This window comes from Colobus angolensis, unplaced genomic scaffold, assembly GCF_000951035.1.
Source record: "Colobus angolensis palliatus isolate OR3802 unplaced genomic scaffold, Cang.pa_1.0 Scaffold168, whole genome shotgun sequence".
Taxonomy (NCBI): domain Eukaryota; kingdom Metazoa; phylum Chordata; class Mammalia; order Primates; family Cercopithecidae; genus Colobus; species Colobus angolensis.
The window spans coordinates 1705156-1724501 of record NW_012114799.1 but is presented as its reverse complement, the minus strand read 5'-3'; the positions used below and the strand labels follow the sequence as shown (position 1 = coordinate 1724501).

General features: G+C 35.2%; 1 protein-coding gene across 4 annotated transcripts in view; it reads left to right on the top strand.

The window, feature by feature from the left end:
• ACTR3 (ARP3 actin-related protein 3 homolog (yeast)) overlaps positions 1 to 19346 on the top strand; it is a 122624-nt gene that overhangs the window by 26219 nt on the left and 77059 nt on the right. For 2 of the 4 annotated variants that reach the window (XM_011937703.1, XM_011937704.1), the window contains 4 exons: positions 807 to 931; positions 10935 to 11045; positions 14878 to 14973; positions 17587 to 17694. In XM_011937703.1, the coding sequence (XP_011793093.1) occupies positions 807 to 931; positions 10935 to 11045; positions 14878 to 14973; positions 17587 to 17694 (440 nt within the window). Of the gene's footprint in view, positions 1 to 806; positions 932 to 5847; positions 5860 to 10934; positions 11046 to 14877; positions 14974 to 17586; positions 17695 to 19346 lie in introns of those variants that run through there. The other 2 variants (XM_011937707.1, XM_011937706.1) reach the window with 2 other exon arrangements.

Sequence of the window (19346 nt, the reverse complement as noted above, 5' to 3'; positions counted from 1 at the left end):
AGGACTAGTTGGTGGATTTAAAATGGTTTTTCTTCCAGTTATTTTCTGCCCACTTTCTTAAGGATATAGCTGTTACTAAATGAAAGTAACAGTTGAATGCCAAATCAGTTTAAGTGCATTCAGACAATTATTTTGAATGAAGAACTGAACTTGAAGGATTCATACATTTATAACTTAATCTAAAAATACATAACAAGTTTTAGCTTTGAAACTATATGCTGGATTTCTGAAATTATCTAAGGATATTGTTGTGGGTTTTACCTAAATGAATTGAGATTTCCTTTTGTGTATGTAGTTTAACAGACCTGTATTACATTTAAATTACTAGACCACAATAGTAATTACTATTACTAGACCCATCAGTATTACTAGACCCAATAGTGATAGGGTAGAGATATAAAGAAAGTTGAAAAAATTATCCTTGAAGTTTTTTTCTCATTTGTGTTTTTCAGTTTTTTCTTTCTAGTTGTTCATCAAGCATATGTGGACTTGGTGGGATTACAGTTTTACTCAGAATCTAAAGAGGATTTATATAATTTAAAAAATATATATTTGAAACATTCACACAGATTTTTTTTTTTTGGCTTTTTGCATTTGAGGCCATGTCTCTGAGTGGGAGTTGAGATTTCATTGTGTAAAAAGAATTTTGTCACTGGTTTCTTATGATTTTTGTGAATTAGTTTGACAATTTAAATATGCTAGGTCATGTTTTACTTTGTAGCACTTTGTAATGGAAGAAGTGTAAGGTAAAAGTTTGTCTCATTTGAAGAAGACGAATTATTTGACATGTCTCACTTATTTTAAAGGTATTGCTATTAAGGAGTCAGCAAAAGTGGGTGATCAAGCTCAGAGGAGGGTGATGAAAGGTGTTGATGACCTAGACTTCTTCATTGGTGATGAAGCAATAGAAAAACCTACATATGCAACAAAGGTATGTTTTCATGATTTGTATAAATAACATTTTCAAAAATTAGTTTGTTCAATGCTTGTGCCCTCTGGAATACACTCTATAATAGATCTTATTAATATCCTCAAACCTCTTCTCAGTAGAAATTTCTTTTTCCCAGTGGCATCCGTCCCTGTTGCTTTAACTTTGCTTTTTTTTTTTCTTTTTCTTTTTTTAATAACCCCTAGGAGGAAAATTTTAGCCCTTTCAAATGAACTATTTCATTTGAACTATTTCAAATGAACTATTTTTCCACACCCACTGGGTCTCAGGGCTCTCAATAAAATTAGCTTTACTTCCACATTGCTACTTCTGCAAACATTTTTTCCACGTCTTTATTCAAACCTATACCATTTTTCTCTTTTTTGAAGCTTATGCCATCTGTAAGTGCTGTTGTTTCTCCCTCTTTTTCTTTCCTACCCTTTTCCTTCCCTCTTTTAATTGAAGTGTAAGTATGTAAGTGTTAATTATGTAGTTTGAAGAATTTTTATGAGTGTAATCATAACAGGTAAAGATACAGAACAAATCTAGTAACCCTGAAGCTTTCCTTGTACTTGTTCACACAGTCACTACTCCAATCCCGCAAATAAATAAATGCTATTCTGACCTTTATCATCTTATATTTTGACATTGACTTTGTCTGGTTTGTAAATATCCTCCTTTGTACGTCTTCCCTTCTCATAATTTATTTATTAATGAGCAACTAATAAATACTTTGTAAAATACTTTGCCAAGTATCATGAGTAAAATGGTGTATAAGAAAAATAATTCCCTTGACTTCAAGGCTATTATAATGTGGTGGAAAGGAAGACACTGAAGAAATAATTACAAGTGTGTTGGGGATTAGAAAAAGGGAAACATACACAAAGTGCTCTGGACATGTATTACAGGAGTAGCTAACCTAGTGTGGGGATTCAGGAATGTCCTCGAGGAGTAAATCTTTAAGCTGAGGCTTGAAGAATAAAATAGGAGTTAGCTGCTGAGGTAGGCAGGCTGAGTTGTTTTAGGTAGAGAAACCAATATATGAAGAGGCTTTACCGTATGAGGGAAACTAGAAATGCATGACCAATATGCCTGAAGCATGGAGAATGAGGTAGAAAGAAGTGAGGAGGCTGGATAGGTAGGCCAGGAAAGAGCACTGCAAGTGTTGTGAGACCATGCTAAAGAATTTGAACCCTATCCTATAGGTAACATTAATGAGTATACCTAGAGGAATAATTTTTGCACTTAAAATGCAAATGTTGGAAGCTACCTGTTTGAACTTGAATCCTGTCTATGCTAATTTCTAACTTTGTGATACCATTCAGTGACTTAATCTTTCTTAATTTTGATTTCTTAGTCTGTGAAATGGAGATGTTATTAGTACTTCAGGATTTTTTTTCTTTTTTCTTTCTTTCTCTTTTTTTTTTTTTTTTTTTAACACAGATCCTCACTTTGTTACCCAGGATAGAGTTCAATGGCATGAACATGACTCACTGCAGCCTTGATATCCCAGGCTCAAGTCATCCTCCTACCTCAGCCTCCCAAATAGCTTGGACTACAGATGCATGCCACTAGGCCTGGCTAATTTTTTGTATTTTTGGTAGAGACAGGGTTTCATCATGTTGCCCAGACTGGTTTTGAACTCCTGGGCTCAAACAATTTGTCCCCTTGGCCTGCCAAAGTACTGGGATTATAAATGTGAGACACCGCGCCTGACCCAGGATTGTTATAAGGCATAAGGAGATGTGTATAAAGAAATTGTTATACTCTGCTGCTTTGAACATAATGATTACTCTGTATATGTTGGCTATTTTTACTTATAAAAGATTACTCAGGCCACATAGCAATGAAGAGAAATTATTTGGGTAAGATAAGCATGATTCTGGGGAAACCAGATAATTGACTATTGCTGTAGTCTAAGCAAGAGATACTAGTGATGGCAGTGGGAATAGAAAGAAATGGAAATTGTGTATGTGCAATCACACACTCAGACATTTAACTTTTATTGTAGAAAACTTCACATGTCAAAGGAGAAAATAATATAATGAACCCCCATGTGCGTATCACACAACTTTGGCGGTTATCATCTATGGACAATCTCATTTTGTCTATAATCTTTCCACCCCCAGCCTCCAATTATTTTGAAGTAAATTGTACATATTATTTCACTTACAAATATTTAACTCTTACATATGAAGACTTCTAAAAAAGAAAAATATGACACCTTAATTTAGTGTGCAGTTTCTTTATCTGGTATCTAGTTATTGCTTAAATTTCTTTGATTATTTTCTATATTGGTTATTCTGTTTGAATCAGCATTAAAATGTGGTCTACTCACTGGGTTTAGTTGATAAATGTCTTAAGTCTCTTTTTATCTATAGGTTCTTTTCCCTGTGTGTTATGTTTCTTTTCTTTTTTGTTCTTGCCATTTATTTATGGAAAAAAACTTGGATGTCTTGTAAACTTTCCTATATTGTAGGGATTCTGATTATTATATCCTCATTGGGTCATATAACACAGTACCCTACTTCCTATATTTACTTTTTGTTCTTGTAAATGGTAGTTAAGTAAAAGTCTAATTAGATTTATGGAAGGTTTTTGTTTGTTTTGACAAGGGGAAAAAAGTGGATAATTAAAGAGTAACAGGGCATCATTAATGGGATATTGGTGATAAAGCTAGATGTATCAATTGAGGGTAATTCCCAGCTCTGAGATAGTCTATTTATCCCTTATCTGCTGAAATTGAGAAATTTAAAGGAGAAACATCTAAAAATTATTTTGTTTTTTTGAGACAGGGTCTCACTTTGTTACCCAGGTTGCAGTGCAGTGGCACAATCACAGCTCACTGCAGCCTCAAACTTCTGGACTCAAGAGATTTTCACACTTCAGCTTCCTGAGTAGCTGGGACCACAGGCGTGTGCCATCATGTCTCACTAATTTATTTTATTTTTATTTTTGAGATGGAGTCTCGCTCTGTCTCCCAGGCTGGAGTGCAGTGGCATGATCTCACCTCACTGCAACCTCCACCTCCTGGGTTCAAGCGATTCTCCTGCCGCAGTGTCCTGAGTAGCTGGGATTACAGGCATGTGCTACCACGCCCAACTAATTTTTGTATTTTTAGTAGAGATGGGGTTTCACCATTTGGCCAGGCTGGCCTTGAACTCCTGACTTCAGGTGATCTGCCCACCTTGGCCTCCCAAAGTGCTGGGATTACAGGTGTGAGCCACTGCATGCGGCCTTTTATTTTAGTTTTTGTAGAAACGGGGTCTCCTTCGGTTGCCCATGCTGGTCTCAAACTCCTGGGCTCAAGTGACCCTCCCACATTGGCCTCCCAAAGTGTGGGATTACAGGCATGAGCCACTGCACCTGGCTTTTGAAAAATTTTTACTTGACATATAATAATTGTACATATTTATGGAGTACGTATTGATGTTTTGATATGTACAGTGTTTGGTGATCAAGTCAATTTAAGTAGATATTTACCTCAAACATTTATTTTTTGTGTTGAGAATATTCAGAATTCTCTGTTCTATCTAAAAATATATAATAAATTAACTGTAGTCATCCTATAGTGCTATAGAACACTAGAACTTATTCTTCCTATCCAGCTGTAATTTTGTATCCTTTATTGAAGCTCTCCCTATTCCCTTCTTTCCCCTCCCCTTTCCAGCCTCTAGTAACCACTTTTCTACTCTCTACTTACATGAAATCAGTTTTTTTAGCTTTTGCACATGAATGAGAACATGCAATATTTATCTTTTAGGTCCTGGCTTATTTCACATAATGTCTTCTTAGGTCATCTGTGTTCCAGGAATGACAGGATTGCACTCTTTTTTTATGGCTGAATAGTATTGTGCATATATACTGCACATATCCATATGAACACTCAGGTTGATTTCATATTTTGGCTATTGTGAAGAGTGCTGCAATAAACATGAGGGTGCAGGTATCTCTGATATAGTACTTTATTTTCCTTTGGCTATATACCCAATAGTAGGATGGCTGGATCATGCGGTAGTTCTATTTGTGGTTTTTTGAGGAGCCTCTGTACTATGCTTTATAGTGGCTTTACCTGTTAACATTCCCTCCACAGTATATATGAGTTCCCTTTTCTCCACATCCTTGCCAGCATTTGTTTTTTTTTTTTTGTCTTTTGGATAATAGCCATTCTAACTGTGGTGAGATGATATCTCTTTGTGGTTTTGATTTGCATTTTCCTGATGATTAGTCATGTTGGACTTTTTTTTCCATGTATTTATTGGCTGTTTGTGTGACTTCTTTTTGAGAAATGTCTATTTAGATTATTTGCCCTTTTAAAAAATCAGTTTTTTTTTTTTTTTGCTGTTGAATTGAGTTCCTTATATATTCTGGATATTAATCCCCTGTCAGATGTACAGTTTGCAGGCATTTTGACCCATTCCATAACTTGTATTTTCCTTCTGTGATGGTTTTCCTCACAGAAGCATTTTAGTTTAATATAATCCCATTTGTCTATGTTTGCTTTTGTTGCCTGTGTTTCTGAAGTTATATTTGTAAAATCTTTTCCCATAGCAATGTTGTGAGAAGTTTCCCCTAAGTTTTCTTCTAGTGCTTTTATAGTTTTGGGTCTTAGATTTAAATCTTTAATTCATTTTGAGTTGATTTTTGTATAAGGTGAGAGCCAGAGGTCTTGTTCCATAATGAGAAACACTTTTGACTGCGGTAGTATAGAGAGGAGAAAATAAGTTTAATTTTGAACACATTCTGTTTGAGGTACCTGTGAGACATCTGAGATTTTGTTAGAGTCAAATATGTGGATTTTGGAGCTAAGAAACAAGGCAGAGCTGGAGACAGAGATTCAGAAGGTGTCAATTACCTTAGAGGGGATGAGATTACCTAGGGGAACATATCACAGGGGAAGAGAACTAAGACAGAGCTTGAGCAGTGTGCCAGTTAGGTTTGAGTAGAGGAGGAAAAGTCTGTGAAAGAGACTGAGAATGCGTGGGTAGATATGTAGAGGTAAACACTGTAGAATGGTGCTGAGATGAGCTAGAGCCCACAGATAATTTGCTGTCTTTAGCTACAAGGTGGTCATTTGTAACCTGAATGAGAATAGTTTTAGAAGAGTAGTTGGGCTAGATGGAAGTAGTCTTTTGAGTGATAGGCCAGGAAAAATGTAACAGTAAGAGTACTGTTCATTGAGTTTCAGTTGTGATTGGGTGGGAGAGAGATGAAGAGACACATTTCAAGGTTAAGATGGAAGACTTGTCTGAGTGCTAATATGAAAGAACTTTTAGAAAGAGATTAAAGTAGCAGGAAAGATAAGGTATAATCAAGGTCTCTGAAAAAGCTGGAGGGATGAGATCCAGAACACAGATGACTGAATTGACATGAGGAATATCTTACATTACAATGGAAGTAAATGAGAAAAAAGACTGTGGAATCCATTTTACAGATTGAATTCTTGACTGTTGGCTTCTGCTGCTTCTGCGAAATATGTAGTGACATCATCTGCTGGTCATGGAATGGATGTGGGGAGAAGGTGAAATCTGAGTGGCAGGGGCAGCATTGAAAATCATCATTGTGGAGAGTAAAGATGAACAGAGTAGAGGAGCAAAGTCTTGCCAGGCAAGGTTAGGTCCATTTGAGAATAATGATTATGAATTCTTAGTTTTAGCACCCCAGTTACAAATATTTCTGCAGTATAATCAGTATTCTGGATGTAGGCAAGTTTATGTCAGGGACATATGCTGGGTTGGATTTTGGTAGACGGGATGAAAAAAGGATATATGAAACAAGTGATGGGTCAAAATCTAGACTGTGTGTATTGATGGCTAGGGAATAATTAAAGCAATCACTGGACCGAAAGTCTTAATTGGTGTTCAGAAGAGATCTCCTGAGGTGGTTGAGTATGCTAGAATAATTAGAGGTTGTGATCAGAGAAGGGTATACCTGCATTTCAGGGATTGAGAGGTGATAGTGATGATGATATAAAATCTATACTGGCCAAAATGCAAAAGAGGTACATTGAGAAGTCAATCAGTCAAGAGGCCAGAGCTCCTTTCCAATGATTCTGTCCACTCATTTTAAACACATTTTCAAGTCTTCCAAGTGCTGCAGACAAACCAGAACAAAACTTCTCTCAATCTTTATTCCTACCTTCTGTCTTCAGCAATTTAGCTATCTTTCTCTTTCCTTTTAAAACGACACTTCTTAGTGAGTCTCAAGATATTTGATATGCTCTTTGTTAAATCCCATTATATGTAACAAGTTTTCATCCTTTTTGATTTGTCTTTGTTTCACAGGATTACTCTGATGATTCTCTTCCTAACATGGAATATTTGTTTTGTTTGTTTTTATTTGTTATTTCTGTTGTCACTGATTACTCCTTTACCCACTACTCAAATGTTGATTTTTCGAGGCACTGCCTTCAGTTCTCTTTTCTTTTTTTTTCTCTTGTAAAATGGTGTGACTTAATCTTTTCTTCTTTCATTAAAGACTTTCTCTAGGTGATCTCATCCATTCCTTTGTCTGCAACCACAGACTAGATCTCTACTTTCAGTTCCTTGACTACATCTTTACCTACCTATTTCATGGCTCTTGAGTTTTAATATATCTAAAACAAAATGTATTATATGTACTCCACTCTTGTTTATTCCAAGATCAGAAAAAACACAATTTTTATGTTTTGATTAATGAATCTTGTCCATTCTAACTTCAAACCTAGAAACCTATTGGTATCTTCTGACTTTTTTTCGAGACAGATGTCTTGCCCTGTTGCCCGTGTTGGAATACAGTGGTGAGATCTTGGCTCACTGCAGCCTTGACCCACTGGGCTCAAGTGATTCTTCCACCTCAGCCTCCTGAGTAGCGGGGACTACAGGTGTGTGCCACTACACCTGGCTAATTAAATTTTTTTTTTTTTTTTTTTTTGTAGAGGCAAGGTCTCACTACGTTGCCTAGGCTGGTCTCAAACTCCTGGGCTCGAGCCATCCTCTCACCTTGGCCTCCCAAAGTGCTGCGATTATAGGTGTGAGCCACCATGCCCCACCCTTTCTTATTCTTTTTGACTGAGAAATCTTCAGTGTGGCCCAATATCATCCATACCACTGTTGGTACTCTTGTTCTCACTTGGTTCTGGTTCTGTTAAGCTTCATTTGAGCTTTCCCAGTGCTGCTATAATAGTCTTCCTAAATATTAAAGCTGTTCTTATTCCCCTGCTTAAAAGTTTCTATGCTGTTTTATTTCTTATAGAATAAAACCTAAATGCAAGGCAAATTTTTGAGAATCTAGTCCCTTTGATCTAGAACTGGTATATCTCCCTACATACCTTTCTTCAAACCTTTTGGCACATACATTTCTCATTGATACCTTCACTTTTGTTTTTGTATACCATGCAGTGTTTGTCTTTCTATACATCTTTTTCTGTTCTCCACAAGGTCCTCCATACCTCTCATTCCCCTGTCAAAAGAAAAACCAGAAAGCAAAACTGAGAATGAAGACCCAGCTTAGATATGACCTCCTCATTGAAACCTTTTCTCTCACAAGACAAGGTGGTCATCTTGTTCAAGGAACCATTTATTTATTTATTTATTTGACAGAGTGTTAGTCTGTTGCCCAGGCTGGAGTGGAGTGATGTGATCTTGGCTCTCTGCAACCTCTGACTCCTGGATTCAAGAGATTCTCCTGCCTCAGCCTCCCCAGTAGCTGGGATTATAGATGTCTGCCACCACACCTGACTGATTTTTGTATTTTCAGTGGAAATGGGGTTTCACCGTATTGGCCAAGCAAGCTTGAACTCCTGACCTCAAATGATCCACCCACCTCAACCACCAAAGTGGTGGAATTACAGGCGTGAGCCATCATGCTGACTTTTTTTTTGGAGACAGAGTCTTACTCTGTCACCCAGGCTGGAGTGCAGTGGAGTGATCTTGGCTCACTGCAACCTCTGCCTCCCGGATTCAAGTGATTCTACTGCCTCAGCCTCCTGAGTAGCTGGGATTATAAGCATTCACCACCATGCCTGGCTAATTTTTGTTTTTTTTAATGGAGACGAGTTTTCACCATGTTGGCCAGGCTGATCTCAAACTCCTGACATCAGGTGATCTGCCTGCCTTGGCCTCCCAAAGTGCTGGGATTACAGGCATGAGCCACCATGCCCGGTCAGAACTTTATTTTTTTAAAAACCTGTAATATAATATTTGTTCGTATATATTTCTTTTACTAGACTGAGTTTTTTTGTGTGCAGGATGTCTGTGTCCTTACCATTTGTGCCAATGGCTTATAGTAGGTACACAGTAATAATTGGTGAATAAACAATACTTAAAACATTTAAATTTGTAAACTTCCAATAATGTTAAAAATTGAATGATACAGTAAACCGCAATTTTTCCCTTTAAAGCAAACTGGGGAGTAGAAGTCATTTTATAAATATAATGCCTTAAAAAGTAGTGTGGAAACTAGAGTAAGAAGTAGATGTTAGGGATTGATACTGCAAGATGTTTATTTGTTCATTAATTTGTTTAACTTTAGGTTTTGAATGTGTATTATGTTCATGGAACTATATTCAGTTGCAGAGGTTCACAAACTTTCTCAGTGCCATTAGTGTCTCGGTAACATTTTTCACTGTGCCACCTAGATCAAAAGAAATGTCAAATAGTTCTGGTTATTAAATACCTGGGTCTAGGCAACTTAGTAGCCACATGAAATAAAATAGGACACTTAAATTGGAAATATTATTTCACTGCTGAGTAATCACATTTCTGTTAGGGTGCTTAGGCACTGAACAACTTCTCAAACTTGGAATCAGATGGGACATTGCCACCCTGATTCTTGTTTTACATCGATGTTATTTTATGTGATAACTTGGTTTTTATCCCAGCAACTGCTGACAAATCAACTTCTCCAAGAAATAATGTCATTGAAAGGAATATATAATAGTATGATTTATTGTTGAAACTGACTTACTGTGACTTGTAAGATCATGCAGTGTCCAACTGATGTTGAGTAACACTGTATTTCCCTGGAAAATTTAAAATAACTTTGTGGTGCCCTTGTGAATTTATGATATTACACTGGGGTGCTGTCTTAGTTCATTTTCTGTTGCTATAATGAAACATAGCATATACTTGAGATGGAGTAATTTATAAAGAAAAGGGGTTTATTTTGGCTCGTGGTTCTGGAAGTGAGGAAGTCCAAGATGAGTTGGCCACATCTGATCGACCTCTGGTAAGGACGTTATGCTGCTTCATAACATGTTGGGGAATGGAAGAGGAAAGGGACAAAATACAAGGGACAGCCTTACTTTATAACAGCCTGCCTTCAACTCTCTGGAGAATTAACTCAGTCCTGCTGAGAGCTGCATTCATTCCTCTAATGACCTGATCACCTCTTAAAGGCCCCACCACCTCTTGATACTGTAACACTGGCAATTAAATTTTAAATTTTAACATGAGTTTTGGTGGGAACACACCACATCCAAATCATAGTAGGTATTTTGGCACACAATTTTGGAAGCATGACTCTTACACATTTATAAAACTTTTCTTATAAAATTTTATATGCTTGATTCTTATGATTATTCTAGGTATGTACTTACCAGGTGCACTTTTTATATTTGGCATACAACAAATACTTGTTAATGACCTAATGAATTAAAAATTAAGGAAATTGTGATAAAGTTTAGTTTTTTAGGCTTAATTTTTGTAGGCTAACTTACCTTTTATTAGAAAACTTTTAAAATCTGGAAAGACTAGTACAATGACCTTTCATCTAGATTTAACAGTTTTTAACATTTTGACATATTTACTTTGTTTTTATTGAGCCATCTGTCTGACAATGCGTTGTTGAACTAATTTATCTTTAAATCCTTAAGTACACATCTTTTAAGGATGGTCTATAGTATCACACCTAAGAAAATATATCCTCATCTAATATCCACTAATGATCTAACATTGCCTTTTTTGTAGTTTTATTTATGTTTTGTATTAATAAGATATAATTTGTATTTCCCTTTTTGTTTTGATAGTGGCCAATCCGCCATGGTATAGTTGAAGATTGGGACTTAATGGAAAGGTTTATGGAGCAAGTGATCTTTAAGTATTTAAGGGCAGAACCTGAAGACCATTATTTTCTTTTGGTAAGTTACAAATTATAATTTCACTGAGGAAATTTTTGAATACACTTAATGAGAACATTTTCATCACACTTCTTTCGTATACTTTGGTTATTAAATTGTCATATGTCTAAATGATTTTGTAATAAAGCTGTATCATCTTTAAGACCATCTAGTTATGGCTACAGGAGAATAGTAGTATGTCAAAGCACCACATTTTAAACACTTAAGAAGTGCTTTTGGTAATTAATATCTGATCTTTATGATAGGAACAGTAAGGTTCAGAAAAATGTTGGAAACTTGTGGTACTTCCTTTTTGTTTTTAAAAAATAGTCTGATTATTATATCATTAGTATTTTTTCATAACAAAGATACAATATGATTTAATTTTTAAATGTCTTTTTATTAAAGCAATGCATGTTCATAACTTAAATCAAATGCCTTTATAAGATTTAAAACAACAAAATAACACTTTCCTTTCTTACCTCTGCCAACCTTTGATTCATATTCCCCGGAGGCAAACATTTTCAATTTTTAAAATAGTTTGCCCTGGTAGTAATCTTATAAATTTAATGTGTTTCTTTTATTTCTTATGTTTTTTAAAATATTTATTATTTATCAACTTCCTAATAGGAAAAATGAGAATTTCCCTTTTTTCCTTTTCTCTCCCTCAACACAAAATAACTGTCCTTTCCCCTTACTCACACTGTAGTTATATCACAGTTTTTGGTTAAATCAATATTCTGTGTCTTATGGTGATTTTGATGGACTATAAAGTTGAAAGAACCATACTATGGACACTCATACACCCACAGTCTAGATTCAGTGATTAACCTTAACATTTGGCTGTAATTGCTTCATGACGTCTATCCATCTGTCACTTCATTTTAGTTTTTGAATCACTTCAAAGTGAGTTTCAAATGGGAGTCATTTGACCCCTAAATACTTTAGCACGTATTTCATCAACTACAGCTATCATTTATGTATGGTTATTCTTTTCATATAAAATTTACATATCATAAAATCACTGATCTGCACCATTCAGTAGATTTTGACCAGGGATTGGCAAACTTTCTAAAGGAGCAGATAGCAAATATTTTTGGCTTTGCAGGGGATAAAGTCTCTGAGGAAACTTAGTTCATTTTTTATACAATGGTCCCTGTCACAGCTACTCAGCTGTGCTGTTGTAGCATGTTAGCAGCCATAGACAATACTTAAATTCATAGGTATGTCTGTGTTCCAATAATTTTTTTTTTTTACCAAAACAGGTGGTGGGCTATATTTGACCTACAGGATGCATGATGTGGATTGTCCAATCTTTGTCAGATACATACATCTGTGTAACCTAAACTCTTACCAAGATAAAGAGAAATCACTGTCATCACTATCAGCATGGAAAGTTTTCTCTGCTCCCATGCCCTAGTGACAACCACTGTTTTTCTTTTTCATCTGAGATTAGTTTTGCCCATGTTTGAGTGTCGAATAATGGAATCATGCAATATGTGCGTTTTGGTGAAACACTTTCACTTAGCATAATCTGGAGATTGATTCATGTTGTTGCATATACTGGTGATTTGTTGCTTTTTGTTGCTGGGTAGTATTCCATTGAATAAATTTGCCTCACTTTATCCATTTTCCTGTTAATGAACATCTGGGCTATTTCTAGTTTTTCTCTTTTTTTCCTTTTTGTTTTTTAAGACAGGGTTTTGCTCTGTTGCTCAGGCTGGAATACAGTGGACCAATCATGGCTCACTGCAGTGTTGACCTCCCAGCTCAAACAGTTCTCCCAGCTCAGATTCCTGAGTATCTAGGACACACAGGCCCAGGCCACCACACCTGGGTGATGTGTTCTGGTTTAGAGATGGAGTCTCACTTTGTCGCCCAGGCTGGTCTTGCATTCCTGGGCTCCAAGGGATCCTCCCGCCATGGCCTCTCAAAGTGCTGCCACCATGCCTGGCTTAGTTCTGTTTTTGGTTATAATAAAATAGTTTGACCATTGTGAACCTTCTTCTACAGGACTTTTGGTGGACATATGTTTTCATTTCTCTTGTCTAAATAGGTAGATATGGAATTGCAGCATCATAGGATAGGTACATGATTGGTTTTTTTTTTAGGGAAACTCGTGGGAACTTTTCCCAAGGTGTTGAACCTTTTTGCACACTCTGCAGTGATGCATTAGTAATCTGGTTGCTCTATTCAAGATTTGGCTTGTCAATCTTTTATACTTTTTTTTTTGAGACAGCATCTTGCTCTGTCACCGAGGCTGGAGTGCAGTGGTGTGACCTTGGCTCACTGAAACCTCCCCGCCTCCCAAGTTGAAGTGATTCTTGTGCCTTAGCCTCCTGAGTAGCTGGGATTACAGGCATGCACCACCACACCTGGCTCACTTTTGTAATTTTAATAGAGACAGGATTTTGCCATGTTGGCCAGGCTGGTCTTGAACTCCTAGCCTCAAGTAATCTGCCCACCTCAGCCTCCCAGAGTGCCGAAATTATAGGTGTGAGCCACTGCGCTGCTGGCTTGTCAGTCTTTTAAATTTTAGCCATTCTGGTGGGTGTGTAAATATTTTTCATTTGCTTTTAATTTTAATTTTCATTTTCTGATAACTGATTATGTTGAGCAGTCTTTCATGTACGATTGTTATTATTAGCTATTTGTATATTTTCCTTGGTGGGTCCTCTGATTATCTTTTATGTAGACTTTTTTTTTCTTGGAGTTTATAATTTAACTGCCTTGGTTTTTAGTTTACTTAATGTTGTATGTATTCATCAGTAAATTATCTCCAGACTTTTAAACATAGCTCCAGAACTCTTCTAAATAAGTTTAAACACCACAGGGAGTTTAGCTTATAAAGGTTTTATGTAAGGTAATAGTGTACTTAGTTGTTTTACTTTATATTTCTTTTGAAATAATAATTTTAAAAAGATACAATTTTTAATGGATTCAAGTTTTATCACTTTTTCTCTTTGTGATTTGTGCTTCACAAATTTAAGGAATTATTCCTTACCTTAAGGTCAAAAAGAAAATTCTGTATCTTTTAAATTAAAAAATTTTTCTTTTACATTTAAGTATTTGAGATACCACAGAGGATTAGATTGTCAGTCAGACTCACAAGAATCAGAGGTCTTACCCAGTGTCAATCTTTAAAAATTGAAACAATTTAAGTGATCATGAGGCATAGGTGAAATATGAAGTCCGACACTGCCAGATCTCTGAGTCCTTTCTTGCCTCTTTAGAGTGCCTTCTGTCCCAGACTTAACCTATGAGGTTTCTAAGTGATGTGTGCGGTCACATAACTTAAACAGAAGAGTGCTCTGCAAACATCTTGATTCTATACTCTTAACAGGTAAATTAATATAACGTTTTTCAGAAAACTATACCATTAGATCTGTAGAATCTCGTCTTGTTTACTGTAATCCTATATAGTTCGGGGACATTCTTCTAAAAGCGTTACTTAGATGAGGGCTCTCCTGCGGCAAATACCATCGATGTTTTTTCTGGAGGTTTGTCATTACCGTATTTAAAGGATGATTTGACTGGACCACCTTTTCCCTACTTGCAACCCTCTCTCTCCCTGCTTCATTTCTTTTTAATGTTTAATCTGTATGAGTGGTATGATACAGGCATTCAGGGCTTTTTTTTTTTTTTTAATGTGAATTACCATATTATTTTCAGATATGTATGGATATGTTTGAATTCTCTATAGTTTTCCTTTGATCTCTGTGTCTTTCTACTTGTAAATTTAATGCATCTTAAATAAAATGTTTGAAATAAATTGCTTCTCATTTTAAAATTGTCAAGAAAGTTATCAAAATAATCTGATATTATCTATTTAAAATGTTATTTATTTCAATAGACTGAACCTCCATTGAATACTCCAGAAAACAGGGAATATACTGCTGAAATAATGTTTGAGTCTTTCAATGTTCCAGGCTTGTACATTGCTGTGCAGGTAAGCAAGTTCATATTTATCTAAGTTTGATTCTTAAATTTTAACCTAGTTTAATTTGCTGCCTAAAATACGTACTTCCCCCCCCCCAAAAAAAGGTTTAAACGTAATGTCAAAGTATGTTACAGTTCTCTCCTGAATTGTTAATTTAGAAGTAATATTGTAGGAAGTGGAGATATTTAGTCAGGAAAAGAGAACTGTTAAAAAAGTAAGTTAATGGTGTTTGGGTATTTCAAGGACTTTCATAGGACAGAAATAAAGGAACTAATATTTGTTGAATGCTTACTCCATGACAGGAACATTGTATATATATTTATTTATCCTTGTAAATAATCCTTTATCATTTTCCTTATGCATCTTTTTTTCCTTTGTTATAGTATTTTTGATTGACTTATCTTTAGGTATATTTGACACTCTAATATTTCACTTCTCTTAATTTGTACATTTATCTGTATGGAACAGCTTCTCTCCCACCCCTTAGGATCAAAGCTTACCTCATTTTTTTTTTCTTGTAGCAAAGGCAATACCTGACATAACACAAATGCTTTATATATGTATTAATTCATTATTTCTATTAAATGTAGATATTTTTGTTTCTGTTTTTTTGTGGAGGAAGAAAACTAAAGTTGGAAGGCACCTTATTCAGAGTTAAATGGTTAGCTGTGATACCAGGCAGCTGAGGTCTGTCTGACTTTGCTCTTTGTTGGGATCACACTGGTTTTTGTAACTCCAGGGTACACAGAATCAATAAATGATAATTATGGATGAATATTTTAACTTGGATAACAAAGAACTTTTTAATGTTTAATGCAATCCATAAATTTAATGAACTGCCTTTTTAGTTCTCTGTTGCTAAAAATATTTGAGGAGTCACATACACCTGTCATGATCTTTATAGAAGAATTCAGTCTTGAGTGGGAGGCCCTTTTTTCATTCTTAGAATCTGAATAAAGTGAGGAGTTGGGAGGAATCATCTTTCACTTGGGAGTTTTTACTTCTCATGTTATATTAAATATAATAAACTTATGTTTAACCATATTGTCAGGTATAGCTTACTTTAAAACACTGGCATCATGAGCTTTGTTTCATTCCTCTGGAGTTGTAATTTGATATTTCAGTGATTTCCTTAGTGGCCTCTGAGTGGTCTTAATTTCATTATTTAATCTCTGTTCTGTTTTATTGATGTTCAGTAGTCGATAACATTTCTGTAACATGATGTGCCGGTGCATATCTATTCTAGTTTGGGACTTTAACTGTTTACAAAAGACTTGTAAAAGTGATCAGAGGTAATTCTTGGTTGTAGATAGTTTTGAATTTACTTATAAAGGAAGGCTATCTCATAATGAAGTCTAAACGCTGTGTGTGTGTGTATGTGTGTGTGTATATATATATACGCACACACAACTAGTATTAGGATGGAATTTTTCATTGTCAGATTGTCAAAAAATAATGTTTAGTTCTGTTAGCCTATGGTGATTGTGTTAATATGATCTTGTGTTCAGATAGGAGGGTGACCTAGATAGCTTTCTAGGTCCCTTTTAGCTATTATAGTCCAGGTAGGTAAAATAAGGCCAGTATAAGTTTAGTTGTTTTTAATTATTAGTCATATACTTTGTTTGAGTCTTGGATTATAAGAAACTTAGTTTTTAAAAAACGAGCTATGTTAATTTCTTAATTCTCACACTTAGAAGAATTGTGTTGTATTGTCTGTGCCAGGGTTTTTCATAGAAAAATTTTATCAACTTTGCTCTGTAATTAAATTATAGTAGTATTTGGAAGTGTGCGATGGTGTTTTCTCTATGTCATATAGTCCTAAACACATGTTGCCTTAAAAAAATTTGAAGGTTGTCCTGGCACGGTGGCTCATGCCCTATAATCCCAGCACTTTGGGAGGCTGAGGCAGGTGGATCACAAGGTCAGGAGTTCAAGATCAGCCTGGCCGAGGTGGTGAAACCCCGTCTCTTCTGAAAATAAAAAAATTAGCCGTGCATGGTGGTGGGCGCCTGTAATCCCAGCTACTCTGGAGGCTAAGGCAGAGAATTGCTTGAACCCAAGAGGTGGAGGTTGCAGTGAGCTGATGAGATTGCTCCACTGCACTCCAGCCCTAGGTGACAGAAAGAAACTCTGTCTCAAAAAATAAAAATAAAAAAAATTTGAAGGTAATCTTTTAGTAATAGTTGTTCATAGCCATATATGTATTGAATAACTGAAAGTTGGGTGGTTGTGTACTTTTCGCCTCACATTGCAGTTTGTAACAGGCCAGCCCAGGTGGACATAGTTTAAGTTCTGGCAAGTTAGTTCTATACTATTTAATGCAGTCTTCCACATTGCATAAAGCTAAAGCTTTATGACAGAAATAGCCTTTATAAAATATGTAAATCTTATAAAACATGCTCCTAAAAGCAAATGCACACCTGTAAGTTTGTCTTAGTAAAATGTAGGGAGTGAGCTATTTTATTACATAATACAAAATTAATTTTATGTATTTTCTTTCCACAGATAACTACATTTAAAATTGAATAAAGTACGCCAGGAAACTAGTTTTTTTTTTTTTTCGATTAACTCTTTGTTTTTTTGTTTTTTTTTGTTTTTTTGCCTTCTTTCTTTGTGCTCAAGGCTGTTCTTGCCTTAGCTGCATCTTGGACCTCAAGACAAGTAGGAGAACGGACGTTGACTGGTACGGTAATAGACAGTGGAGATGGTGTCACTCATGTCATTCCTGTGGTAAGGCTATTTTATTTTACAGTTACTGAACAGAACATAAAATAACACATCTGGCAAAGTTAAATTATATGAATTAATATTAGTTTTAAAAAACTTTAAATATGGCACTTCAAAATTTTGCTATAATTTGGTCTTTTGTTCAGTTATAGCTATATTTTGCTTACCTTTTACAAATTTTATAAACATTTCAAAATGTTTCTTTTACTGTAGGTTTGTACTGCAATTAAGAAAATTATGGATTGTAGTATCTGGAATGGAAGTATATTAATGGCTTTCATTCTGTTTTCCAGTTGGATATGTGTTAACCATTTGATGACCTCTTTTATTCATAATTAACAGATTTCAGACTGGTATACAGGGTGACTGTGTAACAGTTAGTTGTAAGTACATGAACTTTAGTAGATGCTTTATGGGTTGTATTTAATAAAGCATATTAAGAAAAATGCATCAAATTAGATTATTTGCCACAAATAACATTTTTCTTCCAAGGCCTTTGTACTTCAATTCTTAATGATAAATCAGGTTTTTAAAAAATTATGCCTAATGAATTAAAAATGACTACTAGAATTCATACTGATTATTATTAAATGGGTATATATAGAAAGGTTTATCTTTTAAAGTAATTTTTATATTATAATGAATATCATTTAAGGAATTACATTATTTTGAACTTTTATTTTTTTATTATTCTCACTCCAGTGTTTAATGCATGAGGCAATGTCTGTTAAAGATTACATCCTCAGGGTGACTACCTTTGGATTAGACTCCTGGTCCTCCTCCACTTTCACCCTCATGATGTGTCATAATAGTTTTTGTTTAATGATAGCTTTATTAAGATAAAGCTTTAATGATAGCTTTATCATTGTTTAATGATAGCTTTATTAAGATAAAATTTATATGCCATACAATTCACTTGTTTAGAGTATACAGTTCATTGAATTTTAGTATATTCACAAAGTCCATCCATCCCTACAATTTTAGAACATTTTCATCACCCTGAAAAGGAACCCTGTATCTATTCACAGTCACCACCCATTTCCCCTTGATGCCTTTAGCCCCGGGCAACCATGAATCTACTTTTTGTCTGTGTTAGATTTGCCTGTCCTGGCCATTTTATATAAATAGAGTTAAACACTGTAGTCTTTTGTGACTGGGTGCTTTCACTTAGGTGAACATTTTCAAGATTCATTCATGTTATAGCATGTATAGTATTTCATTTCTTTTTATTGCCAAATAATATTTCATTGTATGGATATATGAGATTTTATGTAGCCCTTGGGAGGTGTTTTAGTAAGCTTGAAAATTAGGACGTGTCCAGCATTTGATAGCTTTTTTTAGTTTGCTTGGCGGTTTATTTTTCTTTCTTAGTGGTACGTAAAATAATTGTTCATTTTAAAATTCTCATTTAAATATGAAAATCAGTCTGTGATGAATATTATATTTTTCTTTGAGTACCTTAGTTTATTCATTAATAAAATGCAAATAATTGTCTTGCTTAAGGTCACCAAATAATAGGTGGTGAGGCTAGGATTTGACCTGGTTCTGCCTTTCTTCAGTCTTTTCTTAACACCTACACATCTGAGCAGTACTATCAGTATCTTGATCATTAGAATAGGTAATTTTCAGAATAGAAGTTATCAATATGGAACAGA